Source organism: Pelobates fuscus, chromosome 3, assembly GCF_036172605.1.
Source record: "Pelobates fuscus isolate aPelFus1 chromosome 3, aPelFus1.pri, whole genome shotgun sequence".
NCBI classification, from domain to species: Eukaryota; Metazoa; Chordata; class Amphibia; order Anura; family Pelobatidae; genus Pelobates; species Pelobates fuscus.
In genome coordinates this window covers 30,853,256-30,878,385 of record NC_086319.1, presented here as the reverse complement: position 1 = coordinate 30,878,385, position 25,130 = coordinate 30,853,256, and the positions used below count along the sequence as shown (strand labels likewise).

The 25,130-nt window shown below is 35.0% G+C and overlaps 1 protein-coding gene across 2 annotated transcripts in view; it reads right to left on the bottom strand.

The window, feature by feature from the left end:
* Nucleotides 1–25,130, bottom strand: part of TFEC (transcription factor EC) — a 48,938-nt gene that overhangs the window by 5,350 nt on the left and 18,458 nt on the right. Inside the window, exons 1-7 of one of the 2 annotated variants that reach the window (XM_063445096.1) lie at nucleotides 20,445–20,477; nucleotides 19,612–19,857; nucleotides 18,200–18,295; nucleotides 9,392–9,512; nucleotides 6,389–6,439; nucleotides 3,953–4,028; nucleotides 2,447–2,594 (exon numbers count right to left, since the gene is read on the bottom strand). In XM_063445096.1, coding sequence (XP_063301166.1) covers nucleotides 2,447–2,594; nucleotides 3,953–4,028; nucleotides 6,389–6,439; nucleotides 9,392–9,512; nucleotides 18,200–18,295; nucleotides 19,612–19,857; nucleotides 20,445–20,477 — 771 coding nt within the window. Of the gene's footprint in view, nucleotides 1–2,446; nucleotides 2,595–3,952; nucleotides 4,029–6,388; nucleotides 6,440–9,391; nucleotides 9,513–18,199; nucleotides 18,296–19,611; nucleotides 19,858–20,444; nucleotides 20,478–25,130 lie in introns of those variants that run through there. The other variant, XM_063445095.1, reaches the window with a different exon arrangement.

Below are 25,130 nucleotides of genomic sequence, written 5' to 3'. Positions count from 1 at the left end.
CTTCTTACTTTATGTGGGGAGGGGGGATTCTTGTTCCTTGTCCCTGGTGGTCCAGTGGAGGTGGAGGCAGATCAGTTATCCCCCCTCCCTTCTTACCTTATGCCTGGGAGGGGGGATCCTGCTGCTGCTGCCGCCATCCTTCCCTGGTGGTCCAGAGGAGAGTGAACTCTAGCCCCGCAGAGCTAGAGTTCACTCACGCGAGATCTGAGCGTTGCCGCGGCAATGCTCAGATCTCGCGAGAGGAACCCGGCGGAGCTATTGCCAGCATGCATGTGAGCCGGGGAGGGGAGGCTGAGAGCAGAGCCGGCGCTCAGATAGCGCCGGCTCTGCATGAGCCGGCAGGGGGGATCCTGAGATCTCCCCTGCCGGTCTCAATACATAGGCGTGCCGCGAGGATTAGGGTGTGCCCAGGCACACCCGGCACACCCCGTGCGCACGCCTATGGTAGAGGAGCAATTTCTTTTAAGTCTCAGATATTGCCCCACTGGAATGCCTCTCTTTAGTGAGGTGGGATGATAGCTTTGCCAGCTTAACATGTTGTTGGTAGATGTAGGTTTACGGTATAGGGTAGTCTGAATCTGTAATTCCTCCGTAATAGTAAATGTGCAGTCAAGAAAGTTCAATGTAGATATGCCTATCTCCATTTATCAGGCGTAAATTTAGATCATTTTCGTTGAGAACTTCCACAAATTCAGTGAAAAGTTCCTTCGTACCGGTCCATATTACAAGGATATCATCTATATATCGTTTCCATAGATAAACATGATCCATGTACTGTTTCAAATGTTTTGCATACACAATATGGTTTTCCCACCATCCCAGGTGCAGGTTGGCATAGGATGGGGCACAAGGTGTCCCCATCGCTGTGCCCCGCACCTGGTGGTAGAACCTATTGTTAAAGAGATACATTGAAAAAGAGAGTTCACTTTCACCTCTAGAGTACTCCTTTAGTGATAGATGTGGAGTTCTACTTATAGCTCTGTCATTTGTCATTTTTTTTTATTTCAGATTCCCTTTTCTCATGCCCCCTCTGTGAAATTTGTTTTACTGATGTATTGTGGGTAAAATAGTACAGAACCTTGCTTAAAATCCGCCCATCGACAACATTTGCCAAACTTTACTCTCCCCATTAACAGAAGTAGTCCCTCGTTTTTCTTATGTATAACTAAAAAAGTAAGATGAATTTAAAAAAAAAAAAAAAAAAAAACAAGGAATATCCAAAAGGTTTCTTTTGAAAGCAAGACCTGCAAAGTCACAGAGCGACTATTGAAAGGGAATAATGTTCCTTTAAATCACATTCACTTATGTTGGGTCAGTGCTGTCACATAGAAAGTGATCTTAGTGAGTGACACTTTAACAATGTTGAGCTCATTCTGCTCTTTTCCTCTGCTGTATTTGAAATGTATAAGTCACATGACTCAACATTGCAACAATATACCTAACAGCCAGCATTACTGGTATAAAATATTGCATATTAATGATGTGCTTATAGTATTTCTTCCCTTACAGTAGCATCTGTTATGTGTTGATATACTCCAGCTTATTGCTAGTACTTTGCTTCTATGGTTTGCAATAAAATCTGATTGATTGATTGGTAGATTGATTGATTGATTGATTGATTTAAAGATCTAGAATGCAGTCAATTGCATTTGTGACACATTCAAGGTTATCCACCAACGTTAGAATCCAAAGTGTATTTCAAATTTAAGGTCAAAATAGCCGAATTGGAAAAATACGGCTCTCCTTTAAGTTTAGCTACTCTGGCCTTAAATTTAAAATTCACTTTTAATTATCTTTGAATTCTCACATTGTAAATAACCCTGACTGTCTACTTGCCTTGAGAAATGAAAGATAATCACTAATTGTAGAACAACATTTCTATTTATTAACAAAAGATGGAAGTGTTGCGAATCAAAAAGAGATTGTGCATTGTAGGCGAAAACAGACAAAATAAAAAATCAGCAGATGTTTTACATTTTTTTGTCCTAAAAGTTGGCCTAAAAGTTGGTACTTCCTCCTCAAATCTCCAGGTTAGCAAATGAGAGACCGCTGTTATGTTACTGGCAAGCTACTAGTAAATTAAATAAGGAGGGTTGCAAATAAAGGTATGTCTTTTTATTTATTTAGTTATATCTTTTCAAACGAGTGCTTGACTTCATTTACTTACTTGGATTTACTACGGGCCTGGCGGAGTTCGAGACTTTGCACCATTTATTCAATATATATAGTTGAGTGCTCTTTCCTATTAACTAGTTAATTCTACAACATGCTTGCACGTTTTCTAGGAGTTAATCATATCAAACAATATTGATTTAAGTGATCTCCTAAAAGATTTCATACACATGGTTACAATGGTTAATGGGAATGATAAATAAATGATATAGTTGAATAGGGTTGATTGAGACTAATTTTAGAACTGTGTAGTTCATCTTTATCATTTACTGACCTGAATGCGAAGCAGTAATCTTCTGTTGGCTTGTTCTAATTTCTTTTGCCTGTGTTCTAATTCTCTGCCCCTTTGTTGTTCTTTCTGTAGCCACTTGATGTATTCTACCGAAGCTTTTAAAATAGTCCCTTTGTTCCAGCGCATATCACTGCAAAAATGGAGAAATAACCTTTTCACAATTGTACGCATCAGCAGAATTCATAAGAACTTACAAAAATCTTTCACGTTAACCTGAAATAATGATTTACAAGGCTATTATTCATTCTTAGATATTATTGCTTCTGAATGGAAATTTTAATAGAATAGTTAAGAAGTCCTTATATAGTAAAATTGATCCTAGAATGAAAATATGTGTCAAAAGAAACTAATAGAGAGACTTTTTTGTGAGAGTGCTAAATGTATTATCATGATTCTAGCATTACAATTTTAATATTTTAAGTGAAAATTGCTTTTATTATTTAGGCTAAGATTAAAATCTATGCACAGTACTTATACATTAATGGAATGGAAAATGTACATTACTAAGGGCTGTAGACTACATTTTTTAAGCTTATTTTTTCCATCCCATTCTCTAAATTTGAATCTCATCAGAGTTGGGAGGAGAATTCCATTGTTAAAAAAGACCGTCTTGGTCCTGAAAAACGAATGTGCTCTCAGGATACTTGTATTACGTAGTTAACCTCTTCTTAGAAATTCCTGTTCTGCCATTTATTTCACAATAGTTTCTTAATTATTGATACATTTTCACTTAATGTACATTGTGTCAAAAATAAATTGTGTAAAAAGTATCCAGTTTTAAGAACATTTTTGTTTACCTAACACACGGATATTCGCACCAATCTCTATGCATTGGTTTGTATACATTCCAATTTACTGACCGTCAGAGTCTGCAAAAATACTCTGTATGCAATATGTAAAATTATAGTAAAATAATGAAAAAAATAAACTATGCTCAAAAAATTCTGTAACTAATTGCAACACTTAAGGGTTCATTTAGTAAATAACATGTTGTTGACAATTTTCTTGTACATCAGTAAAAATAGGCATTTTGAAAAAAAAATCTTAAACATGGCTGCATTAGAAATTAATTTATCCATTATACTTTTCTATTTATTTTTTTTATTACTTATATTTTTAAAGGTGATTTTCAACTCATCATACATATTTTATTGAGCAAAAATAAGTATTACTTAAAGTGCACTTGCATTGATGTAAAAAAGGCATGGGTTAAAATCAAACACAGACCACTCTGCTGGTCCAAACTGGTAGCAAATATATAGAAGAAATCTCTTTTTTACCTTTAGATTTCGACAATATTGCTGTGATACTGGCTTTTACTGAAATACTAAAGCTATGTTGGTTAGATCGCATCGTGTGACTACTCATGCATGATGACAGCATGTATACATAACAATAATTGTAAAACAAAATAGAACAGCCTAAAAAAATTTATATATTATTTTTTGTTTTATTTTTAAAAGCTGTAACAAACACACACAGACTCACGGGTCATTTGTCTTTGGGATTAACGTGCCAAGTTCTTTAATCCTGTAGTTAATATTATATCTTCGCCGCCGTTCAACTGTTAAGACAAAAATAAACAAGTTAATTTTCTAATGACTTTGTAAATCTAAAAATGATAGTGAATTATTCTGTAATGGGCAAAAGCATTTCATGTCACTAAGGGCAGGCTGACAAGAGGAGGGTAGGAAAAGTAGAAAAGAAACAATGGCTGCTTTAATTTAAAATCTTGTTTAGGTAAATGCTTTGGTTCTTTCTTTTTTGGTCACTTGTAGTACCACAAATGACCACTGGAGTAAGTAATGACTCATTGATGGGTTTATGCACTCAAGAATCCTGGTGGTAATGATTTGTTGTCTTCATCAGACTAACTTAAAATATAAAGTAACACAGCCTCTTAAAATATTTGCTTCTTTATTCTCTGCAGTAATTATATAATTATATATACAAAAACAATAATTAATCATGTGGTGAAGTTAGTGAATTTCCTAAAGACCTCCAGGAGTCTTGTTGATGGACTGATAAAAAATCAGTTTGGAACTTTTGTGGGTTTTTTATTCTTGGATACAAATATAGCAAGTATCAAATATATTAACTTGATTAATGTTTACAATCAAGTATCATGAGGTACATTCCAAGCACTATAACCACTGCTGTGTTTTGTAGTGGTTATGGAGATAGCAGTGCCCTGACAGGTCATCAAATGTAAGTAGTCAAACTGTTTGCTAATGGTTTAAAAATGTACCTAGGCTTCGCCTGACATCAGTCAGGGAAATTCCTCTACTGAGAGATAGAAGCTCCAGCTAAGAGCTTATGTTAGCTCTCCTGAGTGAAGTCCTGTAGTGCACATTTATTGGTTGAAAGCATCAACTGATTGCTCTCAACCAATGAGCTAAGCCCTACAGCGTTGGGCTCAGCTCATTGGAGAGAGCTTTCAGCTGTTATGGAGGTGGTCAATGGTGTTGGCTAAGTCGCAGGTAAGTTGTCAAGCCATTAGCAAACTGTTTCACTACTTATACTGGGTAATCCTGGAGCCATGACTACTGCAACATTCTGTAGTGTTTGTAGTGCTCAGAGTGTTAATTTTAAGGTACATAAGATTTTCTGCTACCATTCTAGAAGAATCATATTGATCATTACTCAGCATATTGGTATTTATTTTGCTGATTTAATAAGACAAAAGTTGAGTTGTCCTTGCCGAGAATCAAAACGGAAACATTGTTATACAGAACGCAAAGCTGTCACCACTGTGGTATCTATCTTTGTTTGTAAAAATATATTTATTTATTTATTTATTTATTTAAAATGTATTATTTTTCTTTATTTGTAGAATAGTTGAAATTACAATTAGTCAATTAAATACAAAGAGCATATATACAAAAAGTATCAGATTAAAAATAAGCATTTACATGTCTTTAAGAATGAGATACATATTTCAGAATGTAAGTTTTTGTATGAAAAAACTATGGGACTTTTCTTCATAAGTATTCTTAGATGTAAATTCAACATGCCTATGAAATTTAATAAGTATTTATTCGAATAGTCGAGAAAAAAAAAGAAAAAGAAAAAAAGAAAAATATTCGAAAACATTTGCATCACCAAACTGTCAGTCACTCATCAAACATACAAGGTCCAGTAAGGAGGGGGGGGGTGAGGGAAACAATGAAAATTCCCACCTAAACTAAACCATTATTGTTCTCTCTAAAATGTTTCCAAGGGGCCCAGAGCTTCAGATATTTTACATGTTGAAAATTATCTCAAAAGAATGTTACCTCCATTCTATATTGGTAATCTATTTGTTGCAATATCTCTGTCCATATTAAACCACCATGAGATTTCCATCTACGTGCAATGCGAATTTTAACTTTCGAAGGATAAATGCACAATTAAACAATTCTGGATATGATTTCCCGGAAGCTAAATGTTGAAAAGAAACATCTGAGAAGATAAATCGAATCTAATCCCTAATAAGGATATTAAAATATTTTGCAGATACTTGATGGTATTTTTTAATTTGGGGTATCCCCACCAAATATGTAAAAAGGAGTCATCGTTAACTATACATCTCCAACACATTTGTGACAAATTAGAGTAAATTTTGTGTAGTCTAACAGGGGTTAAATTCCAACGCAATGTTAATTTATATGGGTTTCTATTAAATTCATACTGTGTATATTCTTCCTTACTAGCAACAAGCCCTTTATCCACTCCTCGTAAATTCATACTGTGTATATTCTTCCTTACTAGCAACAAGCCTTTTATCCACTCCTCGTAGTTTGTAAAATGTTTGTGGAGTAACACACCTTGATAGTTAACCCATTAAGGTTACAGGTAATAAAATGTGCTGCTTGTTTCACATTAGGTACAATAGAATTTTGCTTTTTACGAACACTTTGTGTGTTTTGGGAATTGAATACTTACTGAGATTATGATTGTCCTTCTTCTGTCTCTCTTTTGCCATTGCTCTTGTATCTGTTTTGTGACAAAAATAACAAAATTAACATAATTCTGGCAACTAAAGCTAATAATGCAATAGTTTAGAAGCTTTGATTTTACAGTACAAGATTAGAAATGTGTCTGATTTTTTTTTAACTATTTACAATATCAGTATGCTCAACTTTTAACTGTATAGATATGAATAAAATGTGGAACTCTATAGTTCCTCGTGAAGGAAATTAGTAAGCAGTGCGTTGTGGTGAGTTTCAAAATCTAGGTTGCAGGTTGCAGGATCTAAGCCAAAATGGGCGGAGTTGAAAAATAATTCCAATTGGGATATTTTGTCAGCTTAACTGTTCTTGAGGCTGTAGAAATTAGGGGAAGATTTTGGATTGCATTCAAAGGTTTATCCTACTTGCTGAGTAGCAATTGCTCCATTCAAGTTTCTGGAAAAATTGCACTTCAATATGCAAAGTAAACCCTTACTATGCTAAAAGAACCCAGTACTCAGTGTATGGATGCTAATAAATACAATATGTGCTTACCATACAGATAACAAGAACATTGTTTGCTATAGTTGTATTACAACACTTTATCATGATACCGATGATTTGATACTTTTTTTTTTAATGATCCATTCATGTTTAAAGGAACACTATAGTGTCTGGAATACAAACATGTCTTACTACAACCATTAAACACCATTTAGGTTTCCGGTCCCCCTTGACACCCTCCCCCCTCTCTTTCCATTAAAAAATGTAGTTTACTACCCTTTTCCCAGCACGGACCACACGGATCTCTTTGTGGCAGGCCCCATACCATCCACCACCTCCTTGGCTGAGGATTTAAATTGTGATGATCTCAGCCAATCAATGCATCTCTATAGGGAACATTCAGCGCCTCCATACAGAGCATGGAAGTAATGTAAACACTGCCTATTCTCTGAAAAAGCAGTGTTAACATTAAAATACCCGCAGAGACATGCAGTAGACACCAGAACAACTATATTAAGTTGTAGTTATTCTGGTGACTATAATGTCCCTTTAAGTAATAAAGATACATGCAAAAACAATAACCAAGAAATTTACACCAGCTTGCCGAATCTCCAAATTAACTGTTACAACACCAGACAATAAGTTCATTCCATAAGTAATTCTACATTCAGGTAATTTGTAGTAGATGTAGCCATTGAATCCTGTCTGTATTCAGACAAAGGTGAGGAACAGCATTGTGTTAACTAGACACACAAGTGAAAGAGATTATTAGCCAATTAGTATGTGATGGAGAGGAGACTTCAATTACACTATATATCTACTTTGTTAATTCTACACTGCTACTTATCTCCTGGACCCATGTTAATGCATCATTTATAGGGAATTAGGCCTCAATTTAATATTGTTGTATAAACTTTCCAAATGATTGAATATTTTAAATATATATATATATATATATATATATATATATATATATATATATATATATATATATATATATAGATATCCAAAATATGAAATTGTTTAGAAAGCTTAGAAAAGAAAATATATATTAAATCATTTGGAAAGCTTCCAATATCCGGCTAAATTAAATTTGGGCCTTAAGTAGCATATCCCCTGAAATAACTGACTTGAACAACTGACTAGCTTGGTTGTAGACCTCATGTATAAGTCAGTGCACAATAAATGACCAAATTTAAATCAGATATTCCTTTAAATCATGTCTAACCGAAATACACCTCTGGTTACAGCCTGTTGCATTTGGTGACTTTGCAACTAAATTGGCTTTATTAAGCAGCTGACTCACTCCAAAGTGTTCAAAGTGGTTACACATTTGGAGCAATCATTGGAGAGGCCTCAAAGTCAGGAAATTGCCATATAGGCTCCCATCTACATGCATGTAGATTGCCCATTGGACTTTTACATTAATGCAAAAAAAGAAAACTGAAATAAAAACACAATTTTCCAATAAAACTATACAATATTAACTTGCAAACCACAGCATTAGACATTTTTATTGTCTTTGCACTCAGTAAAAATATTGCAGAGTCTGTGGCTAAATTGAATAACATTCCTACTACTTAAATGTAGGAACAATTCTACACTGTAAAGAAAAAAATGTGTTTTTCTAAGCGGCTAATCATTATGTTAAGATTTATTGTACTTTTCATCTCAAAACAAAAGTGACTAACCATTTGCAGAAGTTCCTTTTTCCATCTACCAGTTCAAATTTTAATCGGATTTTGTGAATGTTTCTACTGAAAGAACACTGTGTTTCAATTCACTGACATTAATAAACAGTAAAGGTTTTAGAATGTTGAAGACTAATTGAATGTAACTTTTCAAGCTGTTAATCCGTTAATATAGATACTTATTGAATGGATTTTCTGTATGCTTTAAAAAGCCATTTGTTCCTTCATGAAACAAATTTAATGGGAGATAATTAATTTATGCAGTTGATCCTGAGCCAACGTTTGAAAGAATCTTGTGTTTCTCAAAATAATTTGATTTTAGAAATGCGTGATATTCATATACATCACAAAGACAGCATTGTTTCCAAGTTTCTAAACTCCGTATAGAGTAAACATATCAGTTGCTCTTTGCCTTGTTTAACTAAAACGGAGTGCGTATTATAAACCACACTAGTATTGTCAATGTTAAAAATGTAACTTTTTTTTTTCAAAAGAAATAGCTAAAAAAAACTATTAAGAAAGCTACTTACTTTAATCGTAAATATGAAAGTCTCTTAAAGTGGTACAAGTTTAAAAGAAAGATGTTTGTTCAGTGAAACGAAAAAGAATAAAACTTCCATTCTACTCTACAGAATCATTTCGACAAAAAATAACTTTTTTGCCAGTGTGCTTTGCTTAAATTTAAGGTCACAAATGTCCATTAATGGTTTGTTCTCATTGGATATTTTTGAAATATTTGCTTCCTCATTTATTGATAGAGTTAAATTGAGGGATAGAAAAAGTATTTAGTATTAAGACATTACCCGTAACTTCCCTTTTCACACCGATACTGGATGGACAGGAATTATTAGAAAGTCCCATGTTGGAGCTGGTGATACCTTGGTCGTTGTTGTAAACATCCAGAATGCTGCCAGAAAGTGGTAACTATGCAAAAAAAGAATGAAAAAGAGAAACATAGGCTTTAAGTATCCCTGAATATCAGTGTAAATGTCATCAGAAAACCAGTGAAATAGAAGAACTGATCACAGAATAGAATCAGCAAGCCTCTTATATAGTTAGCAGCCTACTGAGAACTTCTAAGGTAAAACTGTTGTTTAAGTGCAAATTGTGAATGAACTCTTAGTACTTGAAAAATACATTAACACTGTGGTGATGACTGATTAAGGTATAGCGTTAGCAAGGTTTGTCGAGAGAGCTGGGAATGTGAAATATTGGAAAAGTTAAAAATAAAGTAATGTGAAAAAAACCTAATTTTAATATATGAAATTTGTAGTTGAGATGGATGAAAACGTCATAAAAAACCCTTGAGAAACAGCATTTTTTTCAACGAGAGAAAACTCGTCCATGACATGTCACGATCCCTTGTAAATCATGTGACATATCTTCATCCAGTCTTTATTATATTCTAGGAGCGCATGGGGTTAGTCCTCCACTGTCAGTCAAATGTAAAGTTTTGTATCCTATTTTAAAATTAATATTCAATTTCTCTCCATTTTTACGCACAACCAAGACATTATTTCAAATGTTGCCAATAAAAGTTTGGTCAGAAAAGCTCCCACTGGAATATAATTGGGGGAATTTATCCAAAAAGCATGGATACTGCTTTATGCTTGAGGCTAGTAAGTACTACAAATATCTGAGCAACTATGCATGGACAGCTAACATAATAACCTCATAAAATACCTTCCTATAAGATTACAATGATTATTTTAGCCAATAGGAGAAATCTTAGGTTAAATGTGCAGCTATCATTCATGGCTGCCATGTAATGGGCAGGACTGGCCATAAATCATGTAAATAAAGAGATTGTGAGGCATGGCTGCTTTCAAAATCTCTCTCCTGGTGATTTACTTAACTGATGGATGTATTTATCATACATGTTAAACACAGATTATTAAGATAAAACCAATATGGAATGAAGGAAAAGATGATGATGAAATATATCAATTGCTTAAACAATTTATGTAAAGTTCATATCTTTCTCTTTTTTTTCAATTTGTATCTTGGTATAAAACCATAAAAATGTAACCTTGTATATTGTGTTTATATTGCTACCTAGCAACACCTCTAGTGGCATTCACACAGACGGCCACTAGAGGTGCTTCCTAGTACAGTGTGCAGCACAGATGTTCAGCTTCTCCACGCTCTACAGGAGATGCTGAATGCTCCCCATTGAGATGCAGATCCGCTGTCAGTGGCATAGCTAGAGATTTTGCGGCCCGGGAAGGACTCTGATTTTGCCACCCCCCTCTCAATACACAATGAAAATATTACAAAACGTCTAAGTGTATTCTGATATTAATATATGTATTACTAAATTATATATGCATTATATATGTATAATATATTAATTACATGCTTTAATGAACTTATAATATATTATACATATATATTACATTATTACATGTATAATATATATTATTTTTAACTTTATTCTTAAATATTAAAAATGTTTTTCCACTTTGGGTCTCTGCCTGACATCTCAGGCAGTTCCCCCTGAAGGCAGAGCTGCAGACAGCCATATTATTGCAGAGCCGTCGCAATCACATGGGCCGCGATGGCCGGACTGGTGGCAGGGGAACTGTCTAGCATATCAGGCAGTCCCCCCAGACCGGGAACAACGAGGATCGTCCGACCAGGTAAGTTTCTTTGGCCAGCGGTACTAACGGTCGTTAGGGTGAACTATGCCGTCCTAGCAGTGTTTAAGCCCATAGTGTGCAGGGCGGCATAATGTGCCTTAATGGCGTTAAGGGTGGCAAGATGGGGCCAGGGACACTACATGTATTTTTAACACTATAAGGCCAGGAATACATTAGTGTTCCTGAACCTATACTGTTCCTTTAATATATACACACATGCACTCACTGGCTCATGCACACACTGACACATACACAAATGCACTCACTGACTCTTACACACACACACACACACATTCACTCACAGAAACACACATTCACTGACATAAACACACACATTCACTGACAGACAACCACACACACATTAACTGACATACACACTCACTGACAAACACTCACTGACAGACAAACAAACACACACTGACTGAGACGAACATTCAGTGACAGACACACACTGAAGCAAACACACACTTACTGAAACAAACATACACACACACACTGACACTAACACACTAGGGCTCTTACACAAACTCACTAGCTTATATACACTTATTTTTTATAAATGATATATAAATTAAACAAGTTCCTACCAGTGGCCAGGTGTTGCTGTCCAGTGAAACTGACCAGCCTTCTCTCTTCACAACTCTTGGCCGCTGGGATATGAGGTAATCTATCCATGCAGCCCTTAACACAAAGTTATTGGCCGTGAACCGCTTCTGCTCCTCGCAGCTACCATCCCCTCTGAGGCTTTCACTTCGCGAATCTGGAGGAGTAAGAGAGAGTGCCCAGCGGGAAAGTGGTTTTATGTGCTCCCGTCAGTCACACGGACATCCTTGCTCCATTGGGTGCTCCATTAGGATGGTAGCGCCGGTCCTGTGTCTGACGCCACCAAAGGTGCCGCCTTGGCCGGTCCCAACCCCCACTCCCCCTCGCTATGCCAGTGTCCGCTGTGAGTAACTTCATGAGCGAAAGAACTATGAATGGAGCGACTTGCACAAGATAAATAGCAGCTTGTCTGTAAAACAGCGTTCCTCCAACCAATTTGAATCTAAATAGCAATCAGAACTAATGTACACGCACTGCAGAACTAGTGTACAGTGAAAATGATAATAAACTTTAGCTAAAGAAAGACAACATTTAAAGGGACACTCCATGGCCCAAATCCATTTTTGTAATCCCTATTTAGTAGATATGCACCCCAGTGAAAAAATGCAAGATATTAATTATGCATTTTTTAAATTGGAGGTATATCTAAAACAGAACATGAAAGCAGTAACAAGGTTAATTTATAAAAGCACCAATTTCTATTGAAATCTGCATTCTTTGTAAAATGAAAATGAGGACACACTTGTCACATATATAGCACTTCAGCCAACTGACATGCTATAGAGGTCAGGAGTGCCCCTTTAAGATAGCGTAACAAATTATCAAGCCAAGTTTCACTATCCAGTTACAAGATAAACAGAAGCATACCCTCAGACATGAGTCATGCTTCACTGCACTGTCATCAAACTTCACTAAATCACCATTGCTAAATCTTATCTCTTGCACACAAATACAACACAACTATCAAGCCAATACATCTAATCTGTTTACATGCATCACTAATCACCCACCTCTGCACTAATTCTTATCCTGGCCACACAAAGATGAGCATGCCTGTAGGCCACTGATATGTGCAAAGTCCAAATTCACTTCTCAAGACAAGCTTATTCAAAAATACAGAACCCTGGACTAGCTTTGTAAATTTGTAATCAAAATTTAGAAAAATGCAAAAAAAAAAAAAAAAAAAAAAGCCTCTGAATATATTAGTTTTACAAGGATTTTTTGAGGAATGTAATTATATTTTTACTGACTAAACGATCAGTATACTTTACCTGTAATCTGCTATGCTATGCAACTAAATGTTTAATATTTTTGGGGGGAATTGAGAATTTTACTGATTTGTGAGCTTTATGTAATTATGCAATAGAACAAAGGGGCCATAAGACAATAGCACACAGCAGCCCTGTGTTCCACTGATCAGTCCTAGTTTGGTAATCTGTCCCACCATCCAGAGAAACTGTCCTCAGAAAGCGAAACAAAGCGCGTCAATAGACATGCTTGCATCCCATTGGTCCAAGCCCAATGTCTTAAGTCACAGTCTCTCTATGCTGTGTGGTAGGGACCCTGTAAAAATATTTTGGGAATTGTAGAATAATAGCTGTGGATCTATGTTCTCGCCTCATTATAGTAGAATAATATAGCAGAACAAAAAATGGAGAAAATAACCATAATATCATATTTCTTACTCCCCTCAAAATCTCCTATTTGAAAATTTTTAAACTCCTATTTTTACATTTCCGTCCGCTGTAACACTGCAACCATGGATCCACTTGTGACGAGCAGTTTAAACAATCATCCAATAATTAACATTTTAGCAGCTCAGCACATTTTTCAACTTAAAGTTTAACAGTCTTATTTATGCAGCCTCTATTATTATACCAAGCATAAAATAAAGGATGCTGCTCGCAAGAAAGATTTTTATAAATCATTAATGAACAAAATAATTAGAATGTTATGAGGCCCTGTTAGCAATTCTTTGTTCTGTGTCCTCAATCATTTGAAGTTAAAACTCATTTTCATATTATGGGAAAATTAAGCGAAAAAGTGAATCATTGTACTATATACTCATGATAATGCACATATTCACAGCCCGTATATTATATTTAAAAGTCTCGTAAGCAAAAAGGTTAAGGATTGCTTAATATTGTGGTTGCAACTGTACTGGGACAATGCTGGGAGTTGCTAAGCAGTATAATTTTATGTCATACATTTCATTCATACATTTCAGCAAAACACATTTGTGAAACGAAAGCATTTTAAATGTACATTTCCTGTGCTGATTGGGAGAATTAGCACACTTTTATTATAGCAGGCAAACGATGGAGGCTATTCTCTTAGCAGTCTGGAAAACTTGTACTTTGCAAGAGCTGAGATGCACAAAAAATGGGCCAGATCACATAGATTGAGATTTTTTTCAGACTGGTAATATTGGCCTTTGTTTTGCAATTCACTCAGATCAGATCAGGGCCCCATTGTACAGCGCTACAGAATCTGACTGCGCTATGTAAATAATAAAATAATAATAAAATAATACTCCCTCCTTATCTCGCCATTCCTCCCCAAGTTTCTCAAAGTGCTGGTGAACCACTTTTTTACATTACTGTTCTAGAACAGTGTAAAGCGATTCATTCCCAAGTGGAAGTTTTTTTATCATTATTATTCTTTTTATATACAGCTAGTATAGTCAATTTAAACATGGATTATCTTCATGATTTTCACAATTTAAATAAGCTATCAGGTTTATTCACTTAAGCGAGAATTCAAAGTAAATTTGATGTAATTAGATTTATTGAATTTTTCAAATTTGGCCATTTTTAACCTTGAATTTTAAGTTCACCTTGAAGTCGCTTTAAAATTCTCAGTTTAGTGAATAATCCTGTCTGGGTTATTTCATCCTGCTTAGTTGCAGCTCTGTTAGAATAAATGAATTAAATAAAATGTTTACTTACCTCCCTCTCTGCCCTGATATCAATGTTCTGTTAAAAGCCTTTTGATATGAGACACAAGTAGCTATTTGCAGCTCTCCGTGTTTCCATTCAAATAATGCTAACTAAGAAGAGTTATATTCTGGGCTGCTAGCTGAACTTTGCCTCTGCTTTAGCCTGTTTTCTTGCTTTTAGTGTGCATGGCATATTATCGTGTTAATGTTTGCTCACTTCTCTGTATTATCCAATGCCCTTGTCTGAATTGTGTACACTTTTCGAATGGTGTTTAATGACAATGTTAGTCTACATCTGAGGGTCGTGGGGGGGGGGAAGGGTTTTTACTTACGTTTCCTCCAAACTTTAAATGAACAATGAATACTGAATCGTTATGGTATCTTTGACTCACTGCCATATTGTTACATGGCATTGTATTTTACATCTTATCTTAAAATCCTGTATTGCATGGATGGTGTCATCATAAATAAATATATATTCCTTGTAATAAATGAGAAACGCACGCATCACCTCCATGCAGTCCGAGGGTCATACATGTTCCTATCTGCCAGAGATTAGCAGGAGTTACACTTCCAACTGGCAACTACTGCAGTTTTAATAAGGGCAGCTGAAACAGCTTTCCAGGACTGTTAACCCCTTAAGGACACATGACATGTGTGACATGTCATGATTCCCTTTTATTCCATAAGTTTGGTCCTTAAGGGGTTAAATCCCTCCTCTAAGAGAATATACTAAATATTTACCACTAAGCATTAACCCTTACACTGTATTAACACTAAACATTAAAGGAACACTATAGGCAGCCAGACCAGTTCAGATAATTGAAGTGGTCTGGGTGCAGTGTCTCTTTTGCACTTAGTGCTGCAATGTTAAACATTGCAGTTCCCGAGAAACTGCAATGTTTACATTGCAGCTCTAAGTCTGCCTCCAGTGGATGTCTACCAGAAAGCCACTAGAGGGCTTCCTGGACTGAAACGGACCTTTGGTCTGGTATCTGAAGCTGGAGGTCATGCTCTGCAGGAGGACATCCAGCGTCAGATTTTCCCCCATAGGAAAGCATTGATTCAATGCATGCGCATTAGAGCCTGCTCATCGCGGGATTCGAAAGGAGTCAGAGCGTCGACCCAGGGCCGAAGGACATCGACGCTGGGATCAGATAAGTTAATAAAGGGGTTTTAACACTTTATTTACCGGGGGTCACGAGGGAGGTGGGAGGCAGCTTTGTATTGCTGGCACTATAGTATCCCAGTAACCCCTATACTAACGCTAGACATTAACTCCCACGATGCCTTAACACTTACAATAAACTAAAAATACCATGTGGGATAAAATGTATAGGAAAATGAGTATTAGGGGAAAATGATGTCATCTTAGGGAGGACCTTTGGTCTCATGGTTTATTATGATGTCCTTTATGGAAATATTTTCTCATAATAAAGTTTCCTGAAGAAGAGAGGAAAACTATTGAAAGATGGTCTTTGAAATATTATGTTAGTCCAATAAAAAGAGGTATCATTGCATACTGCAATACTCTGGTATTTTGGCATCTTATATATATATATATATAATACATAATGTAAACTGCTTTATTATGAGAAAATATTGTATATGCATTATATATATATATATATATATATATATATATATTACGTATGTATTATATATATATATATATATATATATATATATATTATGACATCATCTTTGCAATACTTTCTCTGCTCCCAACTTCCTCTCCAACATGGACAGCAGTGATAGATTGAAAGCACTAAAGTGCTATCCAGGAGGTAATCTACAACTGGATTCCACAGATCCCTATTAACAGAGGTGGGTTGACAAACAGTCCCTGACCCAAAGAGTGATAAGTCAGACAGGGTAATTCACTAATCACTGGATTGTGTCAGGTTGAAAAAAAACATGGTCTTTTAACTGGAATATACTGTTATTTCCATGGTTTGATTGCCCCTGATGCCTTTAAAAACAGCAAGTGAAACACCATATTGAATATGGGCAGCAGGAATGGAATTTGGGAGACGACTGCATATTTCCTTATCTCCCAATCCCCACCCCTACAGACCATACAGCGGAGTCATCTGTCCAGCTCCTTGTTCATATCCAGTCACATATCTAGTGTGGGAATGAGGAGAAAATGATTGGCCAACAATGAATACATGGAACCAACTCGCATTACCCCCCACACTATTGTACATGTACTGGGAAGGAGAGGGACACACATGCCTCCCAACCATCCTGATTCTGGTGGGACATTCATATTTTTTAGGTCCTTTACTGCTGTGTTCAATAATCACAGTACAAGCGCAACATAAGACATGTTCAAGGTATTAGGACCCTACAGAGAGCACTAAAACATTGCTCCCTGCAGGGTCTGCCCTCAGTGGGCCGACATATCATGATAGGCTAGAAGCCTGGGCCAACCTAACATGATAGGCTAGCTAGCTGACCTTCCAGTAAAGGGGTGTAACCACCTTATTTACAGCTGTTCCACCCATTTTGAGGTGGAGCATTTGACGTGATCTCATCATTGGCCCACTCCCTCTACCACCGTCCCACCGGTGTCCTGAGTCTATTCCGATGCTTGTGTTTTTTAAATAATTAACACACTTAATTCAAGAGGAATAACAGGGATGGTACAATATGATTTAAATTGGTTGCATTTACAGTTTGGGTTATGTCAAAACATTTCTCCCAATATCTCCAGTTGACCAAAAATTACTTTTATTTATTCATAAATAAAGCCAGAATAAACTGCTATAAATTGACAAGCAAGTTGTAAATATTAGGCCTTAAGTTGCAGTTACTAAAGTACTGTAGTTGGATATTTTTTCCAGCTTGTTTACTTTTAAAATTTTGTTCTCAGTTCACCTATTTTTTCTGATTACTGGAGAATATTTTTAGCATATACTTTTGAAAAGTCAGTTCATGAAATGAAGAACAATAAATCGAGAATAACGTTTCTTTTGTGTCCTTAAAAGAACACTCCAAGCATCACTTCATTGCACTGCACTGCTTGGCCATTCTCAATGAAGAGAACGTCCGGCACAGAGGATGTGTCGACGGCTGCCCATGTGATGCCAGGCAGGAAGTAAAAATGTTACTAAACGGTTTGTCTGTAGTGGTTATGGTGTTTGCATTGTTCCTTTAACAAAGACCTACTTTACAACCTTTACTACACTAAATTATTATCTTTGAAGTGATTCTTTCTTTAATCTTCCTGCTTCAAAAAAAATGCAAAGATCTGTAAAGTTCACAGATACAGTCCGGCACCTACCTATAAAATTTTCCTTTGTTATAGTTTTTACACCCAAACATATTTTTCTATTTGGTTGTTTTATATAGGCTCGTAAAACAAACTGCACACCTTTGCATGTTGTTAATTAGGAAACATATAAATGATGTTTTGAAAAACTTACATTGCTTGACATCAATAATGAAGGTTCTGTGCAGTTTAAGCCATCATCATTGAAACTTGATTCTAAGCTCATAATGTCATCAATAACTTCTTCCATCTGTTGAAAGAAAAACGATCTTTAAATAAAACCAACTTAATGATACATATTGAATACATTAGGTATAATGCGATTTTGTGTTCATAAATATGAAAAAAATCATAGTTTGGGTAGACTAGTGGAAAATAGATATATCCAGGGATTTATTATGTTATACTGATATGAACAATCAACAAATATATCTAACTAAAAATGTCCCATATTTTTAAAAAAAAACATAAGGAGTAATATCACACGATTACTTTAATGGCTATTAATAAAAATCTATAGCACATTTTATGATATTTTTTGAACTATGTATAATAATGTTAAAAAAGAACAAAACATTTAGCAAACAAAATTATATTTTTCAAAACTGTTTAGTTGTAGACATAAGTACATTTCATAAAATTATTTTATATTGCCCTTTCCTGAAACTCAAATTAAAAATATTCTGTTTAATCTGATTGCTCTCTTTACAGAATATAAAATGGTATCAATGCGTGAGAAGGTATTGCACAACTTCAACCTTTTATACATTTAAACACAGAAAGAACTGACGCATCAAACTAGTATTGATTCATTCAATTTAGCAAGGCAGCATTTGGCTCACATAGTTTTTTTTTTTTTAGTATTATTTAAATGTGTTTTCCTTCTTATTTTTTTGCCCAACTTCATCAACAAATGCTTGGGGGGGGGGTGGAGGGGAGGGGTTTATCCACCTATATGCATGACCATTTATATGATATCCCAGTTCTAAATGGCTGATGTTAAAAAAGTTGACAGTAACAAACTCACAGACATGAAAAATGCTTGGTCCCTCTGCCTAAAGCAGAACCAAAGTAGAACATCAATAAGTCATTCATAAAGTTTATGAATGTAAACTGGGTAATTGGGTAGTGAGATTTTGATGAGTTTCAACGATATTCCTAAGGTAAAACTACCAACAAATAAACAATTATGTTTAATGTTGTAAACATAAGAAAATATTGGAAGGAAGATTATTGATAGGGATGTTCGCAACCATGGAACAGGGAACAATTATTTATCTATCTATCTATCTATCTATCTATCTATCTTTCTATCTATCTATCTTTCTATCTATCTATCTATCTATCTATCTATCTATCTTTCTTTCTATCTATCTTTCTATCTATCTATCTATCTATCTATCTCACATACGTGCCCTCTCTGCAAGTATCTTATGTATCTTACTCAAAACAGCAGCCACATCTTTGTCTTGAATTTTTACAGGGACTTGCATTGAATTTTTTTTTCACATTATTTAATCAATGCTTCGATTATTGATTATACATTAATAATTACAAGGCCAGTACCTCATTTTCTTGACCGGATCCCAAAGTTAGTAAGTTTGTAACCATTCCATCATTTGTACAAGCCTCCGGAGCAGGAGACATGTGTCCATTTCTTAGTGTTGAACTCACTCCCGTGGGTTGAATAGCATGTGGATATGAAAGAGGTTGTGATGAAAACTTAGTTCCAAGTGTAAGGTACTGCTTTACTTGCTGTCTTTGTGTATGTTGTAGATGGTACTTTGTTGGATTGTCCAGGTGTGCTTGAACCTGTATATAAAATTTAGATATATTCAATATATTCCCCCATATAAAAAGTCATTGTAGTTCTCATATTTCCAAAATGCAAGGTACCATTCCTTAATGCAAAGCAAACCTAAAAAAAAATTATTTAACTTTAAATAATTCAAAATACATACATGACCTGTTTGTCTCATGTTCAACTAGTTAGGTAAAGGTTCTGAGATTACGTTTTTAAATAAGTGTTACAGTACATTTCATGTCAAAACAATAACCACAAGTTACAGAGTCAAGATGACAAATACAGATATTACTAATATATGTCCACCATCACTATATATTGCATATTTTTATATAATATTAATTCTTTAATTTTGATACTGCATTCTAGTTTGCCACGAACAACTCCTAGATATCCGAACACCGAACGCATGTTATAAATACTTTACTGTTTATAGAAAATAAAATACACATTTATGAATGACAAATATTAACCATCAACATAAAAATATAAAAATAAAACCAATGATTTGAAACGTATGAATAAATTAATGAACACATCATTCTGTCTGTCTATCTATCTATCTTTCTACCATCTATCCATCCATCCATCTTACCTCATAAAAAGAACAGTCAGATAAATGAGGCATCTTTTAAGGATCTTAAAAATTTTCAGTACTAATTCAGCTCAGCTCCAGCAGTTGATGCTTCAGACTAGGTACCAACCACGGAATCCTCTGGATGGTGCAGTTGAAGAATGATCATGTTTGAACTCAGTAGGACTTTATAATCTTACTAAGCATGATAAAGCATCTAATTGGTTGCAATGAGGCCATCCTTTGATTGCAAAGAGTGCCCGTTACTTCAAATAGCTCTGCCTCTTTTACATGTCACATTCCTTTAATTTAATCATGACAGGAATACCAGATACAACATAAACTGCATTGTCAATTGAGACTTGAGTCTTAACTACAGTGGTGTTCTCATTGGTTAATTGCAAACATGTAGTAAAAAGAATCTCTCTCAAGAGCTCCCCGAGTATTTTTAATGTGCTCTTATGTTCATCAGTAATAACATTAGATTTACAGCCCATTTTTAACTGTCTGTTTAATTCCAATCACACATAGTATTTAAAATTCCCCCAGCAGATATAAACATGCATAAATAATCCACCAAAAAAAGTCATTTGAATATAAATTAAGAACATTTAGTTTTCAATTTATACTACTTATTTAGCTATTTACATCTACATAACTGCCATTTTTAATACTGGTTTAATTTCGGCACTCTGAAGGCATTTGTAAGCGATATAAAAAAGTAAGATAGTTAATAGCGATTATATGTTTTGCAAATTACACGATTATAAACTAAATAAAGTGTACATTAAGATTTCATTAAATGTGTTCCAGATTAAAATGGCAAAGCTCAGATTTTTATTTGCTTAGTACAGCAAAACATAGAGAATTAAAAAAAAATCAGCAAAATAGTATTTTTATTGGAATATATCAAAACATGCCGAAAACTGAGAACAAGGAAGAACTTATACTGTTTCTTTAAGGATAGAAAGATTTGTTACAGTTGCTGGTTTATGGTTAGTAATAATATTATAATTAATAAAATTATTATTATTATTGTTTTTATTATTATTATTATTATTATTATTATTATTATTAATAGTATTAATGTCATTATTATTATATTTTAATTATTATTTCTATATATTACACAAATTAATAGCACCAAGTTTACTAATATGAAATAATAACAAACGCTGTATGGAACTTGACAGACAGAATGTAATAGGGGAAGAAGGTTGCGCATGCTTCTTATATACATGCACCTTGGTAGAACTCATTTAAAATAAACTGGGCTGTCTGGCAGCTGAAAATGCAGAGTGATGAGATATCAAACTGCTCTGCACAGCTTAGTCGTGCCTTGACAATAATTTAGCAAAGAACACATGGAAGTGTCACTAGCGCACATGCACTGCAATGAATTGTCCATTTAAGTGGCTCATTTGTCCCACTAACAGCATTGGATGCACATTCTAGACTATAATTTTCTCTCAAATAATCAGAAGTCCTGTGATAGCTCTGGACATTGAGTAAGCGGGTAAGGCTTATAAGGCTTATAAGACAGTGCGTTTGGAAGTGTGAGTTTGGAAGTGTGTTTCTTAAAGTGTATGACACTCTCAGGTAGCTGACTTTGTCATTAAAAGTTATGATCAGCTACTTAACCCCTTAGTGACCGCTTTTCAATTTTCTTACCGTTAAGGACCAGGGCTGTTTGTACATTTCTGCAGGGTTTGTGTTTAGCTGTAATTTCCTGTTACTCATTTACTGTACCCACTCTTATTATAAACAGTTTTTCTCGCCATTAAATGTTTTTTCTAAAGATACAATTATTTTCAACATATCATCTGATTTACTATAAAAAAAAATATGATGAAAATTAAAAACAAAAAACACTTTTTCGAACTTTAGTTATAGGGCAATAAGTACAAGTAACACTTTGCTATTTCTAAACAATTTTATTTCAAAATTAACAAACGTTATATTGTAACACTGATTTCTGTTAGGAATCCCTGAATAACTCTTCACATGTATATAATTTTTAAAAGAAGACAACCTAAGATTAAACTTGGGGTATTTTGACTCTTTTCATGCAAGCATTTAACCACCAATCTATGCCAAATTAAAAATACAAATAATAATTGATGATTTTTTTGACACACATAGCAATTTAACCCCTTAAGGACACATGACATGTGTGACATGTCATGATTCCCTTTTATTCCAGAAGTTTGGTCCTTAAGGGGTTAAGAATACATGTATGGAGAACTTTAAGGGTAACTGCCATTGAGCACCCCAATATGTTTTCAGAAACATCTCCTGAGTACAGTGATATGCCCCATGTATAGGTGTGTCGGGTTCTCGGGGGGCTAAAAGACCTTATTTGGATGGTGCGCATTCCAGTTTTCCAACTTGGAATTTTCACAGCTGGTCATCATGCACCTATGTCCTATTTGGGACATTTGTAAAGCCGGCCAATGTAATTTGCCCCCATCAAACAATATATTTTTTAAAGTAGAAAACCCACGGTATTCAAAATAGGACATGTCTACTCTGTTTTTAGTAGCCACTTAGTCACAAACCCTTGCCAAAATTAGTCTTTATATAATTTCTTTTGCATTTTTTACACATAAACTGCAATTTCACTGATGATATCAGTATAGTACATTTTACTGCTCTAAAATACTCATATTTGTGAAGAGTGATGTCTCACGAGTACAACAGCAATCCTCAAGTATAGGTTTTATGGTGATTTGGAAAGTTACAGGGTCAAACATTAGATTTGCCAATTTCTATTTTTGTAAATTGCTATTTGCCAGATTGGCTATGTTACCTTGGAGATTTTATGGCAGCCCAGAAATGAAAATGAACTCCACCATGACCTACCATTTGAAAAAGTAGACAACCCAGGGTATTCAAAATGGGGTATGTCTAGTCTTTTGTAGTAGCCACTTAGCCACAAATGCTTCCCAAATGTAGCGTTCATATTTGTTTTTTGCATTTTGTACACAAAAAAATGACTTTTACTGGTAATATCATCATCATGATAAGTTTTTGAACAACTCATATTTGTGTTCAGTGAAGTCTCCTGAGTGTAACACCCCCCCCCCTACCCCCCCCCCCCCCCCCCCCATGTACAGGGTGTTTTGGAAAGTTGCAGGGTCAATACAGTGCTTGCCCATTTCAGTTTTGCTGGGTCTATGTTGCTTTTTGAAACCATATGGTATTCCAGGAATGTGAATTAACCTCATCATGGCTTACCATTTGCAAATGTAGACAACCCAGTGTATTCCAAATGGGGTATGTCCAGTCTTTTGTAGTAGCCACTTAGTCACGAACACTGGCCAAAGTTAGCATTTCCATTCGTTTTTTGCATTTTTAAACAAAAACGGCACTTTTACTGGCGATATCATCATCGTGGTGAGTTTTACTTTTTAAAACACTCATTTTTGTGTTCGGAGAAGTGTTCAGAGTATTACAATATGCCCCATGTAAAGGTTTTATGGTGTTTTGGAAAGTTACGGGGTCAAATATAGGGGTTGCCAATTAAATTATCTGGACTGTCTGCCTGGATTGTCAGGAAGGTCCCTCAAATTATAATTAATAAAATCATATAATTATGTAATATATATATATATATATATATATATATATATATATATACATATATATATACACACACATCTACATATAATATGTGTGTATATAATACTTATGTGTGTGTGTATATATATATATGTAAAAAATAGATAAAATTCGTCTCTTGTAATACCTTTTTTATTGGACTAACAGAATTTTTTAGTGACAAGCTTTCGGGATAACCTCCTTTTCTCAAGTCTGAAGCATTTCTGAGCAAGACGACACATAGAATTCAAAGTTGAGTTGTGATATAGGGGTTAAAGCGACATGAGTGTAGATAAGACACAGGTTTGGTAGAAAAAGTGTCTTATCTACACTCATGTCGCTTTAACCCCTATATCACAACTCAACTTTGAATTCTATGTGTCGTCTTGCTCAGAAATGCTTCAGACTTGAGAAAGGGAGGTTATCCGGAAAGCTTGTCACTAAAAAATTCTGTTAGTCCAATAAAAAAGGTATTACAAGATACGAATTTTATCTATTTTTTACATCTACATCACTGGACTAATACGGCTACAATTTCTACTTATATATATATAGATGTAAAAAATAGATAAAATTTGTATCTTGTAATACCTTTTTTATTGGACTAACAGAATTTTTTAGTGACAAGCTTTCGGGATAACCTCCCTTTCTCAAGTCTGAAGCATTTCTGAGCAAGACGACACATAGAATTCAAAGTTGAGTTGTGATATAGGGGTTAAAGCGACATGAGTGTAGATAAGACACAGGTTTGGTAGAAAATAGACACCATCTTTGTAGAGGGTCATAAATATCTTTCTGAAGAGCAGAGTGAGGGGGGAGAGAGGGAAAAGAAAAACAAACAAGCAGACAGTGCAGAGGATGGTACACTTTATACATGCACCACACATAAATGTGTATATGTGAACGCATAAACACATGTACATATACATAAACACATATACATACATGCACATGAACTCATATACACAAATATAAATGCATATGAGTATGGGAAAGCATAGGTTAACACATAGTACTTGGTATACAGATAGAATAAACATATAGGAATGCATTTTAAAGTGTTGGTACATATGACAGAATAGTAAGATAATGCTGGGAGAGTGTTCA